Here is a 19,644-nt window from a genome sequence, read left to right as displayed (position 1 = left end):
TATAAATTATTAAACAATTTTTATATATATTTTGACATCTTTAGAAAGTATTTGTGCAGGTATAGTCATAACAAATTATAGATAAATTATTATAACTAAATATAATTAACGAAAAATGCACTATTTCATATAAATATATAAAACTCTGAAATAAAAATATTTAAAGGAAAAGTATGGTTCAGTATCTTAAAATTGATATTCCAATAAACTACAAGAAAAAAAAATAGTTCAAATATCGGCTGTCCAAAAAGTTTAGTTATCGAGTAATTTGAAAAAGATGTTTTTTTTAATATGCATGATCGAATAGCTATAAATTAAAGATACTTATAATTGCATTTACATTTTAAAACAATGGATTTTATTATTACTGTCGTATTAAAAAAACTTATAATTTATTAGAAAAATGTTCTTTATAACATTACAGACAACATTTAAAACAAAGATAACAATCGCATTTATTAAGGACAAATATGTTGGTTTAGAGTTAAATTCTTTTTTTAATAATTCGCGAAATATTCTCGCAATACAATCGAGAATTAGTTGAAAATAAAGAAAAAAATAAAAATTTTTTATTTACAGAAAATGTACACTCTGTACACATCTTGGATCATTTGTGACCCAGAGATGAACTTCGAAGTTATGCCAGTTAAAGGATACGCATGAATTGAGGCAGATAACGCACAAAACTTGTTCTTTAGATGCCAAATTTTTTTTTAAAGTAGAAAAAAGATTTGAAATTTGGTAAATGTAACAAAAAATCTGGATTGTTTATTTTCCAGAATTCCAGTTAATTTAATTCAACATTTTTCTCCGTATACATTTTATTTTGCTAATTTTATTTATGTATAGCTATATGCACTACAACATATATGTCTAATAAAATCTTTACGATGTCTCCTATATGTCTTTTCGACATGCACGTTATCTAATTGTAAATAGTGTTAATGTAGGATTTGTTATAAGATGAAATTCTATAATTTGCTATGAAAAAGGAGATTTTTAATATAAAATCAATTCATGATCCGATAGACAATCTTAAAGTTTTATATTATAAAAAAAAATATAAATATCAAATTTTATATTTAAGCTCTCGCCTCCAAATCTGATTTTGAGTGACGTCAAAATTTCATCAGATTAATAAGGTAATAATAGTATAACTTTTCGAGATATCACCTTTATAGGCGAGTTTAGTTAACCGACCAATCAACATTGAAGTGGCTGAAAATTTAATTCGATTCCTCATATTATTTTGCAGAAAAAACATACTTCATTTTTTTTTATGTGGTTGTTGATGGAGACGTTACTAAGCAGATACGCTCCAGCGTAGGAGTTTGAAGGTAAATCGCTCACCTCTAGGACGATTTTACATATATGATAAAACCATAATGATCAATTAGATGTTTAAAACGACATTCGAACATTGAACGCGATTTTAATTACATTCAGCAACAATGACTCGGGAATTTCGTTCTCCAATTTCGCTTCAAACATCTGATCAATTCTTTACGATTGGCTTTAACACGTATCGAACGCGTTGTATCGACGCGCAGGACTGCATTGAAAGATAATTTCGGCGAATCTTTAATAAAAAAAAATAAAATAAAATAAATTTTTAAGGAAAATATTCTCGAATGGAAGAGATTACAAGGAAACCTCGAATACTTACAGGACGCGTTTCACTTAACGTTCGCAACGTTTGCGAGCATCATTTCATCCTTATCGTTTTCAAATATTAAACAAGGATGAAATGATGACGCGGCGAACGTTAGTGGAATGCACCTACGTCACCGCTTGACATTAAAAGTTGCACGTATTATTATTACGCAACAAACGCTAACATAGACACACAATTCCACATTAAAATTAGCTTGCTACAAATCATAATTTTATCAATTTTAGTCATAATTTTATCAATTAATCACAGTGTTGGATAGCAGTGGTAAATTAAGTCTTTCTCAGCGAGATGCTATGGCAATAAATCATGGCGGTACATTCTCGCTTGCACAATGATTTATATAATAAAAGACACAAGATAAAGGAAATTTCTTCTCCAGCGAATCCATTTCTCTGTGTAAAAGAATAAAATTTCACATCATGATACCCGTTAAGCATATATAATAAATCAACAATGGTATCTCTTGATATCTTTAAAAAGAATTTTTAATTATAACAATTCGATGTCAATGTCTATCTACCTTACATAGCCCGTATAAATTATGCATAATAGATAATAAATGCTATGGATAAAATAGAATAATATATTCTATTCTATTGTATGATAGAAAAGTAATAAATATAAATATGAAGGCTATAGGAGTCAATGCTTTTAAACATGCATAATAATTTTAATAATAAATTAATACAAAAAAATTAGATTAAAAAATTGGAACGTTTTAGCTCAACTTTGAGCCATCTTCAGCCTATAAACATAATCACTTTAAACAAGACGTTAATTTTAAATATTGTATCGCAAATCAATAACTTCAAATTTTCAAATCTCCAAAAAAATAGAATCTAAAATTTAAGTAAAAAAACATATTTTTTTAAACCTGAAGAAGATCTCAAGAAATCATAGTTATTTCATTGAGACTGCATAAATTTTAATATTATCTAAGATCAAATTTAAGTATAAGATCGGATTGTTCATAATTCAATAGATTAATATAAAGTTTTATTTGAATTTAATTAATATAAAATCTTATTTAAGATTAAGATTGTCCAATAATAAAATGATAAAATTCTACGTTATAGCACAAGAAGCGGATATTTATTAAAATTTATTTAGACACGTATCTTTGACATTTTTGGAGTCTTTAATATTTGTGAGGCTGAGATTTCAGGTTACATCGATTACATCTATCAAAATTTAATACTCTTCTTTAAGTCGATAGATCTGATAAATGAATATTTGCTGTGTACACAGAATACATGTGTGCCTATTATTTACGTGTTTTCATTAACGAATGACATCTAGATAAGAATGCCCCTTCTTGGCAAGAATTTTTTCGTAAATAGTGATCGTTATAAACCGAATTACAGTTCGTATACAGCATATTGAATTACGCTCGTCGAGTGTAAAACAAGCATTCTGTTTATATCAATGCATTGGTACTTCATAAATTTATTCCTAGTCAACTCTTGGCTCGAAACCGACAATAATTACGGAATTATTAGTGCGGTCGTTCTTATTTGAAAAAACGTGCAATGGAGAAGTGCGAAAATCTGAAGGAGCCAGTGAAGGAGTCAGGGAAGTTGCGGCAATTCCTTGCCACGATAATCAGTAAGTTGGAAAGAAGAAAGAACCTCTTTTCTCGATTCTTTCTCAAGGAGCAGAAGAGATATATGACGCATACGATGACTTCAATCGAAGGAGAGAAACTTCCTTAAGTACTAGTTCTCCAAATAGTAGTTCTCCATTGATGGATATAGCAGCACTTAAAAATAGAGAAGAATTGTAAACAGAACATATGAAAATAAAAAAGATCGATATTTTTAAGCAATTGATATTTAGTGATGCAAGTGTGATTATTCTAAGAAATTATTCTAAATTACTCTAAAAATTAAATTATTCTTATCTCGGCATTATATCAATGATACTTAAAATGATATTTAATACAGATTATAATGTATTAAAGAATACAATATGTTTATTACAATTAGTTTCTATTAAATCGTCAAAAGTCTTATTTATTCCATCGCAAGTCATATTTATATAGTGATATATATTTGCAGTAAATCAGTTGGCGTTGTCTTACGGAATCGTGATAGGATGGCCATCACCGTCAGCGCAACTGTTGCAAAGTCCTTCATCGCCCGTGGGAAACCCTATGACTGATAACGGCGTATCCTGGTTGACTGGCATTTTGTGTCTAAGTGGTACTTTCGTGGCTGTGCTAACATCGATGATACCAGACAAGTTTAGTCGGAAGAGATTGGGCTACATATTAGTGGTGCCAATAATTATCGCTTGGTTGTTGATCATGTTTGCTACCGAGCACATGTATATCTATGTGTCGAGGGGTCTGAGTGGCATCAGTGGCGCTGCTACATTCTTCGTCGTACCAAATTACGTGTCGGAAATTTCGTGCGACAGTATCCGTGGCATGTTGGCAAGTATCTTGATACTTTCCGTGAATACCGGGATACTAGTGGCTTACATCCTGGGTGGCATAATGTCCTTCCGTGCCTTGCCCGTAGCTGTTATAGCGTTAATTCTTTTGTATCTTATCACTTTCGTCTTCATGCCGGAGTCGCCGTTATATCTGGTGCGTCGAAATCGTACACACGAAGCGATTAGGTAAAAAAAAATGAAATAAACAATATTCTCCTTAAAAGCAAAAATACGTTGCAATTTGTTGTTTTAGAGCCTTGAAGTGGTTGAAAGCTGGAAACAATCTGGAAGCAGAACGTACGTTGTCGCATATACAATTGCAAATCAAGGAGACCGCATCCATAAAGTCTACCAAGTTTTCAGATTTGGTTAGAGACAAAGCAACGATTAAAGGACTCATAATTATTGTGGGTCTGTTCATCGGTCAACAACTTTGTGGCATTTTTGCGATGGTAATTATCAATGATACATAGCTTATGGATTCAGGCATTTAATGCAACATTATTAATGCTTACAAATCCTTCAAATTTGCTTTCTTTCTAAAATGTACCTGGCCCGGGAACTTTTTCTTATAAAAAAAAAATAATAAAATTTTAATCATTATCAGATGTTAGTACAAGATTTCATTAATCACATCTTACTGATATCCGATTAAAATTTTATTAGGCTTTTTTTATAAATTAAAATACAAAATGTCACCGGAAACTTTTCCACTGTATAAGTTGAATAGTACGTTCATTGATAAAATTTCTACGATTTCAATTTATTTCATTTTATTTCAAATGTTTTATTTTTACAAAATGACAAACTGAATTTTCGACTTTTTCTAGATCAGTAACACGGAAATGATTTTTAAAATGTCCGACAGTTCGTTATCACCGAATATATCATCTATCATTGTAGCGATTATACAGGTCTTTGGATCGTGGTTAGCGACATTATTAGTGGAACGCGCTGGCAGACGGCCCTTGATTCTTCTATCCTGTGCAGGAATGACCGTGTGTCATTGTATGATAGGTGCATTTTATTATCTTCAAAACTTGCAATATGAAGTGTCCGCTTATTCTTGGATACCGGTGGTAGCATTATCTGCCTACATGATATTATTTTCTTTGGGAATGGGAAACGGACCTGTCGTGGTGATGTCTGAGATATTCAGCCGTGACGTAACCAGCCTGGCCTCGGCCATAGGTATCTCTGTAAGTTGGATATCTGCATTCATCATGACGAAAAGCTTCACGGATTTCATTACTTTGTTAGGCTTGCATGGTTGCTTCTTTCTCCTTGCTACTTTCTGCGTATGCAATTTTTTGTTTTGCTTCATATTACTACCAGAGACCAAAGGACAGTTACGCGAAGATATTGTAGATGAACTTAATGGCGTGCGATGTACAAATAAGAACGATATTAAACATATCATTGGATCAGATTCAGTTCACGCGGCGCATGTGTGAAAATGTTATCTACGTTCAAGGGATCTGAAAACTAATAATAAATAGTGAAGAAATTTATAAAATGTCTCCATAATTTAATGTTGTACATAATTGTGTACAAAAGTTTACATGTCAGTGTCTCAAAATTTTTCCTTTACTAATAATGTGTAGTACTTGTAATAATTTTAGTTGTTTAATCCTTACATTCCATTTCATATTTCCAAATTTATTCATTACTTAAAATTTGGAATATTTGCTCAAGTATTTTATATGTGTTTATTATAAAAGTTATCTAGCTTATTCTTTGTACGACTCTTGAACATGTAATATACATGAGCAAATATTCCAAATTTTACGTAATGAATAAACGACCTCCGGTCAAAGCCAGACTGATTATACTTTATTAATATGACATGTATTGCGAAAAATAATTGAGTAAATATGTAAGTCGCTTCGTACAATTAAAGGGAGTCTCGCGTTATTTACTTTTAATCGATTCACTGCTTCTTTCGACATTTTATTTTTTAGTAACATAAAATTTATCGTATTAAGTTTGCATTGTATATAACATAATCTCATAATATCTCATATATTATCTTGCAAGTGTGTTTTATAAAAATGAAAAATATTGATACATGTGGAAAATATTGATACATGTGAAAAATATTGATACATGATACACATATATGGCACGCAGATGTAGCAGAACTGACATTAATGAAGATATTACAATAATAAGATTAAAAAAATGAAGATATAAGAAAAATTGTATATGAATGTTGATTGACTGGTTTTAATAGAATAGAACTATTTAAAATTAAGTTATTAAAAATAAACAGATATTAAATAAAAAATATGTACGTACATAATTCTACAATTACTTATTTTAAGTGATGCTGAAAATGTATTTATTGTGTACATTAAATAGTATTAATAAAATTTATTTAATTAATATTAATTATGATAGGATCAAAATTTTTATGTAAAATAGAATAAAACTTTTTATTTACAATTAAAATTATATGAATATGTGTATGCACAAATATACATTTATACTTAAGTAGATTACAAAATATGCATTTCTCATTTACATCTGTAATAAAATATGTATAAATAAAGATTCTAAAATTATATATAAACTGCAAACTAATGCCTTATAAATATTACTAATTTAATTACTAAATTAATTTGATAATATTTAATTTTCTATGCGTATTTAAAAAATACGTTAGACATAAACTAAAAGACAAAAGATTATATCACTTTCCACAAATAAATATTATCAATCATCAATCGTTCTTTTGCGCACGTTCTTGTTACCAATTTTTCTTTTTTTAAAAGTAGTGGCTGTTTCTTCATCATCACTGTTACCTGTATTAATTTGTATAACAGTTTTTTCTTTAAAAGTTCTTTGTAATGGCGGTGGCTCTATCTTTGTAAATATGGGCAGCTGTATTTGTTTCTGTTGTTTTGGCAATTGAAGATCCAATGGTTTCTTCTTGCTAAAATTAAACGTTTTTGCATTTATCTTAAGACTATGTAAAAAATAATATAGAAAATTAATTAATCTTTAAGTAATTTGATTCTACTATAATACAATAAAACAGTATATTTATGTATAATAAAGTTATGCATACATGTATACATATAATAATATTTTACTACTAAATAATTATACATTAATCAGCCAATTGATGTAGCTCAATTTCTAGCAGTTTTCATTCACAATCCGTGAAAACTTACGCATCTTTACTCAAGAATTAATAATAAAACTTGTTGCCGCGACAAATTTTCGTGAAAAATATTTTAACCCATTTTGGTAATCAAAATAATATAGTGGAATAAGTGGAATAAGTATAAAATATTTACGTTGTCTCCACGATTTGCCAGGATCCGTAAGGTTGCGGTCTCTCAGGTACACTGTAGTCTCGCCAGTAAGGTCGTTCTTCTTCAATCGCCTTCTTTATTTCCATGCTTTCTTCAGCCTTTTGGACATCATCGTTTTCAACTGATCGTTTCCTGAACTCTTTCATCTTCTCTCTCTCGACGTTGGCCCGTTGCTCCTCAAGAATATCTGCCTTCTTATCCGCTTCCTCCTTATCCAATTGTTCCATGAGCTCTCTCTGGATCACCTCTTCTGTCGCCTCTTCTTCTTGCTCCATGAAAGTCATGTAGCCTTCTTCCGGAGGCTCCCAAACCGATTCTAATGTACATCAAATATTTATGGAATGTTCGATAACAGGTACCTCGCATGAGATTTATTTACGATTCATAATATACTTAATCTTAATCAAAGTAAAGCTTATTAAACTTATAAATTCAATATCATGTTAATAAAAAGAATAAAAGGAGCAAGCCTAAGCTGCGTTCGGGGAACGCGCTATCAGCATTATTTTGTCATATTCTTGTTTGCTTGTTTCACGTCTAATAGACGAAGATAGAATGAAGATAGAATGACACAAATAACACTAATAGCGTCTCTCCCATAATCATAATTTCATCAACAAAAATTTAAAAATCTTACATTTTAAATGCTATTTGAGAGACATAGTTTTTGACGAAGACAACATATAGTAATGTAATGTAAAATATATAGTTATGTAAATTATAAATAATAAATTAAAAAAACATAAAAATGTGAAAATTATATTATTTCAAATAAGAAACAAATATAAGAATTGCTGTTACCACATCTGCAAGAAAAATGAAATGTTAACATATTATAGTTACTGTCTGACGAAAAAAGATATCCAAAAGGCAGACGTGCAAAAAAATAAAAAAAATCGACGAAGGTACACCCACCGTTCGTTTCAATGTGCCAATAGTAAGTGTATCCTTCGGGACTGCGAGCCTCATACCACAGTTTTCTGACGGGTGCGGTCGGATGATCATCCTCCTGAGTCTTTTTCCCCTTTCCCTTCAGCTTCCCCGATTTACTCTTCCCCAGAGTCCTGTTCTCGCCGCTGTGCTGCTGCTGGACTCGTGGAAACGACGGCGCGCCTTTTGATAAAGTTGCCGGGTCACAAGGATCCATTTTTGGCAAGAACTGGAAAAGTTTCAGTTGAAAAGTTCACTTCGCATTGATGAATCATGTTCTAATTTTTTTATAGAAAATAATAGACGTATGCATAATCAAAGGTGCAGCAAGTAATCCGACTTTTACTCCAGATCTTATAAATAAACAAGTGAATACTTGTTTTGTTTAATGATGTCATATTTTAATTATGTTTCGATCATTAAATAATTAAAAAGATCAATTTGAATTTATGCACCTGTTCACTATTGTTTTTGAATCTTGGAACCGTTTCTAAAGCGGCTGACGGTACACGGTTGCAATTTTGAGACATCTAGAAATACATATATTACATCACACTAAACACTGAATTAAAAATATGTACAATAGAGGAATGATATTTTTTTTCTACGGGAAAAAGGAATAATTATATATTTTTTCTAAATTTTGATATTTTAACGTAGAAAACAAAAATTATTCCTTTTTAAAAGTATTACATCTAATATTATTATTTTTCTTAACAATAATTTCTAAAATTAAGAGATTAATTTTAAGTAAGTATAACTTACTTCTTTTGTTTCTATCCTATCCAGTTTCTCTTTAATGATTCTCTGAGCAGTCATATCTCGCGTGTTATTCTCAACATCCTTCAAGTACGCAGCCATAGCCGCCTAGTCCAAAAAAAGAATGATTATTTATCATCAGTATTTTCATGTCTTAATCAACATCTATATATAATCATACATTTTCCATTTTCTTGAGATCATCTTCGAATTTTTTATTCTGTTTTGCCTGTTTGGCGCTATTCTTGTGGATCTCCTTGAGCCGCTTACTGACATTTTCCTTGTGCTTCTTGCCGCCTTCATGGAAGTCGATACTCGGTTTATTATCGGCGATCCAGCACTTGCAGAAGTCACAGAACTTGCGTCCTTGGGACTTCCAATAATCCGCCCTGCAATCCGTTATCACAGCTAGAGTGACCCCATATAAATATCTACGACATTATACAGAATCGACGCATCGGCAAAATTTGTCAAGTTACAAGAATGAATTTAAATATATTATAAATATATGTATAGTATTCCCTCTCTAGTGCTAAATTTGTACAACAAACAATGTTCTTGAATTTCAGTTTCTTCTACGAAGTTCCAGATATCTAAAGTAAAGTGTCTTATTATATAATCTCGTTGTGTAAGATATGTATTTTTATAAATCCCAAACTAAAATGCACGCGAGTCAGAATAGTCGAAAAAGTTCTATTCTCGACGCTATCGATCGACAAAGTGAATAATTCATTCGATTGTGGTTTGGGCTGTCTTCCCGGAGCAATTATTGGAGAAAATGCGGACGATGTTGCCCGTGTGACCTAGGAGAAATGTTTTCTCCCTTTCGGGATGAGAACAAATTAGTTGGTAATTAGTCTCCGACCTACGCAGCCTTGAGCGTCATTCGACCTTCGCGTCCCAGTTGCGACTAAAGGAGTTGCGACGAAAGGAAATTCCTAGGAAGGGCTTAATGAAAGCTCGACATATTGCCAAGTATTGCGACAGATGGAAACTAAAGAAAAAACATGTGCATGCTTTGAGTTTTGCATCTCATCTTATCTTTTCGTGATTTAAATAGAACAGTGGAAATAAAATAAATAAGAACGAAGTGCAACAAATAATTTACATAATAAGGGAAAATGAATAAACGAGCAAATACGAGATTTTTAATAAAAATGAAGTAAGATAGAAGTATAATTAAATTACAAAATGTATACGAGAACAATGGTCGCAAGATATTTCGTACTCACAGAGTCAATTGCATAAAAATCGGAGTACAAATAGTGCGTTTAATTGATTTCAAATTACATATATGATTAGAAAATATTTTTCACATAGGTAATATTGAGATGCTTCTCTATGTATTTTCTCATAATAATGAATTCCGATCACACATATACATTCTCATAATAAAAGAAAACAATTCGTCGTTATATCAAGCGAAAATGTGCAGTTTTGTCAAAATAAGAGTAATAAATGAAAATACCTTAAACAATATCAAATTAATAATCTACAGTCAAATTTATAAAAAATAATCAATTAAAGAATTTTAATAATAATGATGTTATAATAATGATTTATAGTTAAATTAATAAAAATTATTTAATAATTTAGAATTATAAACCTACAGTCAAATAAATAAAAAACTCAAAAAAATTTTCAATCAACAAATTATAAAATATGTACCTAATATTTGATCAAACAAATTTTAAAATTAATATAAAAAATTTACGAGTCGTATATAACAATTGCATACATAACAAGAGATAATTGATGTTTATCGACAATTGGAATTAAATAATTTTTTTTTTAATCAGAAACACGCAGGAAAGAATCATTCTAATACGAATGAGTTATGAGATATTAAACTGACAGTGAGTTGATTTTTAACGAACTGCGAATTCGTAAGAATAAAAGTGAAAAATGTTGTCAATTTATATTATAGTTTATATTGAGATAAATATAGAAATATGATGATAAACATAGAAATATGATTTTAGCGGAAATTAAATATCCTAAGCATTCCTATATTTCTAAAATAATTGATATCGATTAATAATGATTAAACGATGTTAGCCAATTAGAAACTCAAAACTACATTGCATTTTTCTCTTTAAATACAATTAATCATTAAAATTAAACAAAAATTCAAAGTAAATCTGTAAATCGCAAATATTTGTAAATATTTAGTATTCATATTTCACGTTAAGAGAAGTATTATTGAACAATAAAAATTTTCTGATCTTGTTAATTAATGCCAATGAGTAATCTTCTGTTAAGATGGATCGATTCATTCTGATTGTTTCTTTTTGTCGAATCACCTCCAACGAAGCCATGAATAAAGTTTCAACCTGTTGCTGTACCGAACTGTTTTGTTGCAGAAATTCGCTTTGACAATAAACGTATCTCACACAGTAGCGTTCGTTTCTATTACAGGTATGTCTCGCTGCGCTCTATTAACATTTTATCAACATCTCGTAACTGGTATTTTATGCAAGATTCAATTCAACTGTGACAAAGCGTAACAGTAATGAAAACAGCATCAAAGTTAGAAAGATTTTGTGACGGTGACGTTCTTTGAAAAATTTTCGTTTGAAAAACGTTTTTTCTGCTTTTATGTTCGGGAAATAATAAAATTTTATGCATTTTATTACGTCGATGCAAAAAGTTTGTTGTTTTTCATTGTACTTTGCATTAAAGTTAGAAAACCACGAGGTTCTTTGAAAAAAACATAGAACATTTTTTCTAGATGAAGTCTACTAAAGTCCTCGACAGAAATTTCGCTTCGGTTTGTTGACAATTTTATTTGATAAAAAATAACAAATTTTTTGTAATCTGATAAAAATTAATAGCAACAGAATTCTTTTAATTATCAAAATCTTTAAGAATGGTGCTAATTTAAAAAATTCTTTATATCAATTCTTTCCTTAAATGTATCCTAAAATACAATAATTATATTAAAAAATCTGATAATATTTTTCTATGTAGACATGGGTTGTGTTAAGCTATGATGAATATCTGCAGGACTTACGGGACGAACAACTAGACTATCATCTGGAATGGCTCAATGAATATTCATTGAAATATTGTGGGAATCTCAAGACTGGATTAATCCCTGAGGTGTAAACAGATTACAATGTTTCATCACATAATATTGTTCTTGAATTAATACTAGAACTGCGGTTGTGCCATGCTTGATTCATTTGATGGTTCTTTTTTTTCTAGTTAATTTGGATTTGCACGTGGAGCTTTAGATTTTTGTGATTTTTCATAAATAATCATCATTAATTAGTAAGTTTTTATTTTTATGATAAAAACCCTTACTCATAAAAAGCTATAAATTTACTTTGAAAATCGCGATTGCGTTAATTTAGATTTGTGATCCTAGTATTAACGGAATTTAAATCACATATTTTCTCAATAATCTCTCCGAAACAAACTTGCACGGTTTTTGTATGATTGCAAAATTATTACCATTTAAAAAAACCTACATATATAGTGTGTAATATATTTATACATTATTTTCATTAAAACCATGATTGAATTAAACCACGATTGAATTAAATAAAAACATATTTATAGTTACATTATATTTTAATAAAAAAAGAATTTGCAAAAAATCAGCGGCAAAAGTAATAAAAATTGTGATAATAGAAATAATTAAAAATGCATCGTGATTCTTTCAAATCGTGATGATTCGAAGAAAAAAATTGCAAATTCGATTTATTAAAAAACCAAAAGCAAGATGTCAAGCTTTTAGAATGTTTAGGAATGTTAGAGGAAAGATGAAAATGATTTCTTATCAACTCTGTGCACACGATCTCAAAGTTGAAGTTTTTCAATTATTTATAAGTTTCTACAATATATACTTGAAAAATTAAAGAAAACGCTGAATTTTCAAGATTTAAAATGTTCTTTTTTTTTAAATTACAGTATGATTATATCTTCCAAAGTTATATAAATATGTATATTCATTTTAATTTCAGATTCGAAATGACCTTTAATTTTATTTTAAAGAATGTATTTATATTTACACGATCTTGAGAGAGACGATCATTAGTTTTATGATATTCCAAAATTTAGTTAGCAATATATCGGTGTTCTTAACGAGCGATTCCGAACGCCTGTCGCAGCATCGCAGGAAGTAATCGCCGTAGATGAATTAGGGCAATGTGGAGCAGGTAGAGCATGTGAGCGAGATTAAACAAGATCAATACATAAGATTTCAAAGCACACGGCCATTGGTCGAGTTCCAAAGTGGAAATATCCCTCCTCCTTTGACGATCCTCCATCATTCCTGTCATGCACCGTTGCCCTTGCATACCGAAGGCTAATGTACACGCAAATTGTCAAACGTGTGTCACCATAAATTCGTTGTCACATACAGAAAATGCGGATGTGCATACCGCCGCGTGCATACCGTTGTTGCAGCAACAGGTACTCGCGACTGCGTCCAGCTGATATAAATCAACGATTGTCAAAATGCGGTTGGAATTTATTGATCTTCTCGTGTAGCAGATGTAAGGTTGTTGATATTGCGTCTTACAGTTCAAAAGATTATTCTCATAGAATGCTACTCGAGAAGCGCGTGTTAATCTTGACATTTCAGAGACGCCCAGTTTCATTCGCGAGAGAATCCACCCACGAAAGTGTCCAGTTGTAATTCTCACGAAACGAAGACATGATCTTATTAGCGTGATTGCTGAGCTGCGTTCAGAAACTTCACCCGAGTGCATCTGTAGATACTGTGATCATATTTTCTTAGAGAAAATTAAGGATAAACTTGAAAATCTTAGAATTTTATTTCCAAATAAAGGTTTAAACTAATTTGTGACTATCAAAAGTCTACGCATTAATTCTAACTTTCTTACGCAATATATCTTAACTCCCAAATAAAGTACAAGTTATCATAACATTAAAATGACGTCAAAATAGTTGCACATTTGATTATTAAAAGTCACCTTTCAATCACGACTCATTTTGATGTTATTTTGATATTATTGCAATTTTGTTGGGCTAATATTGTCTTTGCTAAAAATGTGTCGGTAGTTTCCTAAAAATTCGAACATTAATATATTGGAAACTAATTAAAAAGGAATATTATTAAAATTAAAGACAAAACTTGAGTTTTGAAAAAATAAATAAATCTAAAAAATAGCTACCTGAAATAAAGGATAATGGTCACCGTATTGTCAAATCTATAGAGTATCAAATTTAACTTAATTAAGTCGCCATTACTCGATATATATAATATTACTTTCATTTATTTTATACTACAACAATGAAGTTAAACAGTTTAAAACAGTTCAAATTAGGTTAAATTTACTCTATATAGTGTCAAATTTACACTTATATAAAATTTATCCATTATTTTAATACAAAATAACAATATATTGAATAGCAGTGGCAATTCAAATTAGGTTAAATTTGACACTATATATATAGATTTAGCAGTACAAGTATCATTTTATCCTTATTTAACATTCAGTGAACAACAAAAATAAAATGGTATATATATCCTGAATTTCTAAATGCACCTCTGATGGATGAACGGACCGCGACAATATTTGTCCGGTTAAATTATCCGCGTCATATTCAGCGTTGCGGCGAACAAGATCGCTATCGCTGTGATCTCGTCATAGGCAGGAGCACAGTCTTGCATAACGCATGATGTATAAGAAAATGAACCAATTAAAGTCCTTTATTTTCTTCCTTTCCACAAAATAAATTAAAGACGCTGATTGGTTGATTTTCTTACGCTTTATGCATTATGCATTATGCAAAGGTCTGTGCTTCGGCCTTTCTATCGCGGCACGATATATTTGTGCTCGCAAGCTAATGATGCGCGTTCGTAAGCTTGTGGGGATCACCGAAGCATCTACTTCTCTGCTATCTATAGAGCGATCGTCACTACTAATACGAGCTATTAATAGAGATGGATCTTTGAATAGTTCGGAATCGCGTGATTCTCGATGCGATTCCGAATCCCTTCGAAGAATTGCGCCGTGTTATTATCCGCGACAGCCAAATGCGGCAATGGAGAATTTACCAGTGTGCCTCTGGCCCTCATCCCGCTCGTCTAATCGCCATCTCTCTCGCTTGGCAGACGCTACCGAATGCGTATGTACAAGCCATCGTTACGGTTCATCATTTTAATGTGACGCGTTCGCGTTTGCATCCGTCCTTTCTTGTTTATACTGCGGCGACCGTATATACTAGCTCGTCGCATTAACCTGCAATGTCATTCTCTAATTCCCTCCCACATTTTCGAAATACAAGGAGCAAAAATCTGTTCCTCATAAAGTTCATTACATTGGCAAAATTTTCTTCGTTACATTTTCTTTATCCAATAATTTAAGAGAACATTGGAAAAATGTTATATTAATAATATGAGAAATAAATATAATTGTTTTTTTTTATATTATAGATAAATGATATCATCCTCTAATTCCCTCTCACATTTTCGAAACAAGGAGCAAAAATCTGTTCCTTATAAAGTCATTACATTGGCAAAATTTTCTTCGTTACATTTTCTTTATCCAACAATTTAAGAGAACATTGGAAAAATGTTATATTTTATTATATAATATAAATAAATATATTACAGATAAATGATATTATTCTCTAATTCCCACATTTTCGAAATACGAGGAGCAGAAATACATGTTTCTTATAAAGCCATTATATTAATAAAATTATTTTTGTCACATTTTCTTTATCTAGCGATTTAGAAAAACGTTAGAAGAATATTACATTAGAAATAAGTATATAATAAATTTGGTAAATTTCTTGTTACTTTTCTTTGATTACAGACAGACAATATTGTGTGTTCGACTGATAAAGTTATTGCATAAAGATAACAAAACGATCTCTAAATAAAATCACGGCTTTCTTGTGCTAAACTGAATTTATTGGCGATTATATTGTGACGCTTTCATGCCGGCCAACAATTTGGACGAGACACTGAGTCGTTTATCGGGCAAAAACAATGATTTTATATCCGACATTATTCCGACATGTTTGCTCGTCCTCGTATCGCCAACGCGTGCCGACAATGCCGAGATCGTGCCCTTGATTCCGCTGCTGCGATGCACATTGTGCACAACTCGATGGCTATTTTAATGCGATGCGTTCTTCAAATGTATCGTTACAAACGTATCGACGAAGTATAACGAATATTAGGACAGCTCGGACTACTTTTTCTTCCTAATATAAATCAATTACACTTTATATCACCAAACGCAAAAAAAAATCTGTTAATAAAAATTATTAACATTAAGCACAAAGCACGCGGTTTTTTCGTCTAAATAAACATCTCAAATTTCGCGAAAGCTTGTCATTATCATTATCTTGTATACTGGTAGATATCAAAGGAACAATAATCTAATCTCTTGAGTTAAGTAATATTTTGTTATTTTTAATTTCCATGCGTGTCAAAATGTAAATCAATCCATTACTGTGGTTAGTTTCCAAGTAAACATCCTCTAATTCCTTCCCACATTTTCAAGGAGCAAAGTTTCTGTTCCTCACAGTCATTACATTAGTAAAATTTTCTTCGTTACATTTTCTTTATCCAACAATTTAAAAGAACATTGGAAAAATGTTACATTAATAATATGAGAAATAAATATAATTGTTTTTTTTTATATTATAGATAAATGATATCATCCTCTAATTCATATTATTATTCATTTACAAATTTCACACACTAAACTCTCATAACTTTCATAACTTTTTCCTGATTTATAGATGAAACTCCATGATTTTTCCTTTAATCATATTTTGAAATTTTTTGTACTTTCATTCTGATTTGGAAACTATTAAATATTTTAGTGAGAACAATTTAACATAGCAATATAAATCTTACTAATGTTGTTGATACTGAATCCATTTAATTGTATAAAAATTGGTAGTATTCCAAAATTGCGTAAATTTGACGTACGCATATTAAATTTCTTAAAAGTCATTAATTTAATTTTCCAGAAAATTTTATAAAATTTTTCTTTCCTGATTTTTCTGACTTTCATTTTCTCTGATCTCTGATTCCATTTTTGTGGCAATCTTGATTTAGTAATAATAATTTAAATTTTTAAGTCAAATTTAATACATTTTCTTAAGTTAAATTGTTTAAGTCAAATTAATAACAATAATTATTAGAGATAATTAAAAATAACTAAATTGAACAAATTAATTTGATATTATGAATTTAACAATATATTTAGCGACATTAGAGAGAAGATTTTAGAGAGACATTAGAGAGATCATTAATTCACAATTTCTTTAAGAGACTGAATTATAATTGTCTTTTTTTGAGTCAAACAGAATGTCAGTGTCATAAAAAAAAATTTTATTTTATACAATTGATACAAATGATAACGTATATGTTTCGATCTTAAGAACGCTATTCTGTAACATTTTATACGTCTGTCGATAATTTTCGTTATTTTGCGCAGGTATTCTGTGCGGTAAAAAAGCTGCGCAAGATACCAACAACAATCAGTAGGCATGTACAGAAAATGACAGAATAGCACTCCTCCTGGTTTGGGTTCTCTTCAGTGCATGAATAGAAGAATACAAAAATCAAAATTGTGTGGATACAGTCAATTTCATAATTGATCTTACAAAGCATTAGATTCAAATCAGAATTATCCTTTTTTTTAACGAAACATGATGTTAACGTGATGTTCTCGCGTGTGTTACCTCATAAATTCGTTCATTTAAATTGCCAAATTGACTAAACATTGAATTTTTTATTGTTATTTAAATTAAAATAATATTATTTCTCATCAAAAACTTACGTAAAAGTGTTATGTGAAACATTATTGGAGATGTCGACAGCTCGTGCGGTATGGATTTAATGAAAGTTCTCGCGATAAATATCAACCGATATATATATAAAATAGGAGAGAGGAGAGCAACAAGTCACAATAGATTATAGAGAATCAAGAAGTACCATGACATTTTGTAAAATCATTATTAGTCTAGTTGTTTTATGTGTAACATTTCAGAAACAGTCTTTTATAAAATCTTTTCTTCATGTAAAATCTTTATGTTCTCCTAGTTAAAGTCATGGGACATTTCCAATTTGTGCTCCGTAATGTATGAAACGTATGCGTTATCATTTGTTTGTATCATGTGAAACGTATACGTTATCATTTGTTTGCATCAATTGCAAACAATAAAAAAATTTTTTACACTGATATCCTGTGTTGGCTCAAAAAAAGGTAATTACAACTCAATGATTTATTCGTCAGAATCTAAACTGTCATTTTAATTCTTTAAAAGTCCGTAATAGTCTTAAAAACCGTAATAGTCTTGAGAAATAAATAAGAGATGTAAGAAGTAAACGAAATTAGTTAATTATTCAGTTACTTTCAAATAAACAATGTCTATTTCTAAACAATCGATAAGAAAAACAAATTGCTTCTCTCTAGCGATTTTACATTACGATAGTTTTCGTATAAAAAAGGGATCCTTATTTTAATGCTCAATAAGGCTTGGTGAAATTTATCTATCGTGCTTGTATCTCCAGAAGGCGAATTATGCTCGCTAAAAATCGCCGAGAAATTCGGAGCACGATAGCACGATAGATTATGCAAATGATATTGATATCGCAAAAAAAGTGATTCTCTCGAATAACCCCAATAAATTTCGTCCTCGTAATCGACTTCCATGTATATTTTCAGCGAATAAAAACTACAATTTCATCATCTTATCTCATACGGAATGACATATAATCCGAAAAGAGACGCGCTCGTATATCGTGTAAAACATTATCCTAACAGTTATATTACTCTCTCGCGTGTAATTGGACAAACAGCATCTTAAAATAAAATCTGACTTGATTTTAATTTAAAATATTTCCCGAGTAAAGTTATAATTTGGAAATATCAAGAGTCATATGTATAATGCACGTACTTCCTTTTTTCATTCATAAAAATAAAAAAGTTGCTTTATTAAAGTTGCTCAAAGTTGATAGTAATTAATGCCGCCGGAATCGAACCTAAGTAGATCAAAACTCACTCGTAGCGATACGTTAAAAATTGAAGTATAGGAAGTAGGCTTGGCCATCTCGGATCTCTCTCTGTCGGTCCATTGCTATTTGTTTTGGCAACTAGTTAACGCACATTTGACGTTGTCGCACGCGTAGATATTTTTGACAGGTTCACATTTTGAAATCACTCTTCATGCTATTCATCTCTTGACAGATATGGATTTTAGGACTCGTTGATCAAGGTTCTCGAAAATTTATGATTCCCAGAGAATCGAGAGATACAATTTCCAGACGTATGGATTTACTGTATCATGAAGGAATCGTAAATTATTATTTCACATGATAATAAATGTGACTTGATCAATTTAAAAAAAGATTTAAGTTTCCACCCCATAAATATAAATAAATATTGGCTCATTAAGATATCTTATACTGTGTGTAGCGATTCGATAAGTAGGGAAAAGGGGGGGTAAGACGACGACCTTAAAGTTTATTGATTTTTCGTAATTTCTGTGCTGAGATAAAGAGATCAAGAGATTTATTTTGAT

The 19,644-nt window shown here is 30.5% G+C and overlaps 2 protein-coding genes across 3 annotated transcripts in view; one reads left to right on the top strand and one right to left on the bottom strand.

Annotated features, from left to right (window-relative positions):
• The first annotated feature begins 3,068 nt into the window (after positions 1 to 3,068).
• Positions 3,069 to 5,565, top strand: LOC108685054 (facilitated trehalose transporter Tret1-like). The gene is made up of 4 exons (XM_018189672.1): positions 3,069 to 3,280; positions 3,733 to 4,297; positions 4,365 to 4,563; positions 4,942 to 5,565. The coding sequence occupies exons 1-4, from the start codon at positions 3,205 to 3,207 to the stop codon at positions 5,563 to 5,565; spliced, it is 1,464 nt and encodes a 487-aa protein (XP_018045161.1). The 5' UTR covers positions 3,069 to 3,204.
• Positions 5,566 to 6,589: 1,024 nt separating this feature from the next.
• LOC108685082 (WW domain-binding protein 4) overlaps positions 6,590 to 19,644 on the bottom strand; it is a 49,012-nt gene continuing 35,957 nt past the window's right edge. Inside the window, exons 2-7 of one of the 2 annotated variants that reach the window (XM_018189720.1) lie at positions 9,302 to 9,509; positions 9,127 to 9,228; positions 8,817 to 8,891; positions 8,347 to 8,590; positions 7,414 to 7,747; positions 6,590 to 7,046 (exon numbers count right to left, since the gene is read on the bottom strand). In XM_018189720.1, the coding sequence (XP_018045209.1) occupies positions 6,827 to 7,046; positions 7,414 to 7,747; positions 8,347 to 8,590; positions 8,817 to 8,891; positions 9,127 to 9,228; positions 9,302 to 9,509 (1,183 nt within the window). In that variant the 3' untranslated portion in view covers positions 6,590 to 6,826. The remainder of the gene's footprint in view (positions 7,047 to 7,413; positions 7,748 to 8,346; positions 8,591 to 8,816; positions 8,892 to 9,126; positions 9,229 to 9,301; positions 9,510 to 19,644) is intronic. The other variant, XM_018189721.1, reaches the window with a different exon arrangement.

The sequence above is a fragment of the Atta colombica genome, unplaced genomic scaffold, assembly GCF_001594045.1.
Source record: "Atta colombica isolate Treedump-2 unplaced genomic scaffold, Acol1.0 scaffold145, whole genome shotgun sequence".
Lineage (NCBI taxonomy): Eukaryota > Metazoa > Arthropoda > Insecta > Hymenoptera > Formicidae > Atta > Atta colombica.
Note: the sequence above shows the minus strand (reverse complement) of the source record. Positions and strands in the feature narration are given on the sequence as shown.

Excerpts from the sequence above, each read along its gene's own strand:
- LOC108685054 (XM_018189672.1), top strand. The coding sequence starts at position 3,205 with ATGGAGAAGTGCGAAAATCTGAAGGAGCCAGTGAAGGAGTCAGGGAAG. Across the intron at positions 3,281-3,732 it reads ATTCCTTGCCACGATAATCA|TAAATCAGTTGGCGTTGTCT; the intron begins GTAAGTTGGAAA and ends ATATATTTGCAG. Across the intron at positions 4,298-4,364 it reads CGTACACACGAAGCGATTAG|AGCCTTGAAGTGGTTGAAAG; the intron begins GTAAAAAAAAAT and ends TTGTTGTTTTAG.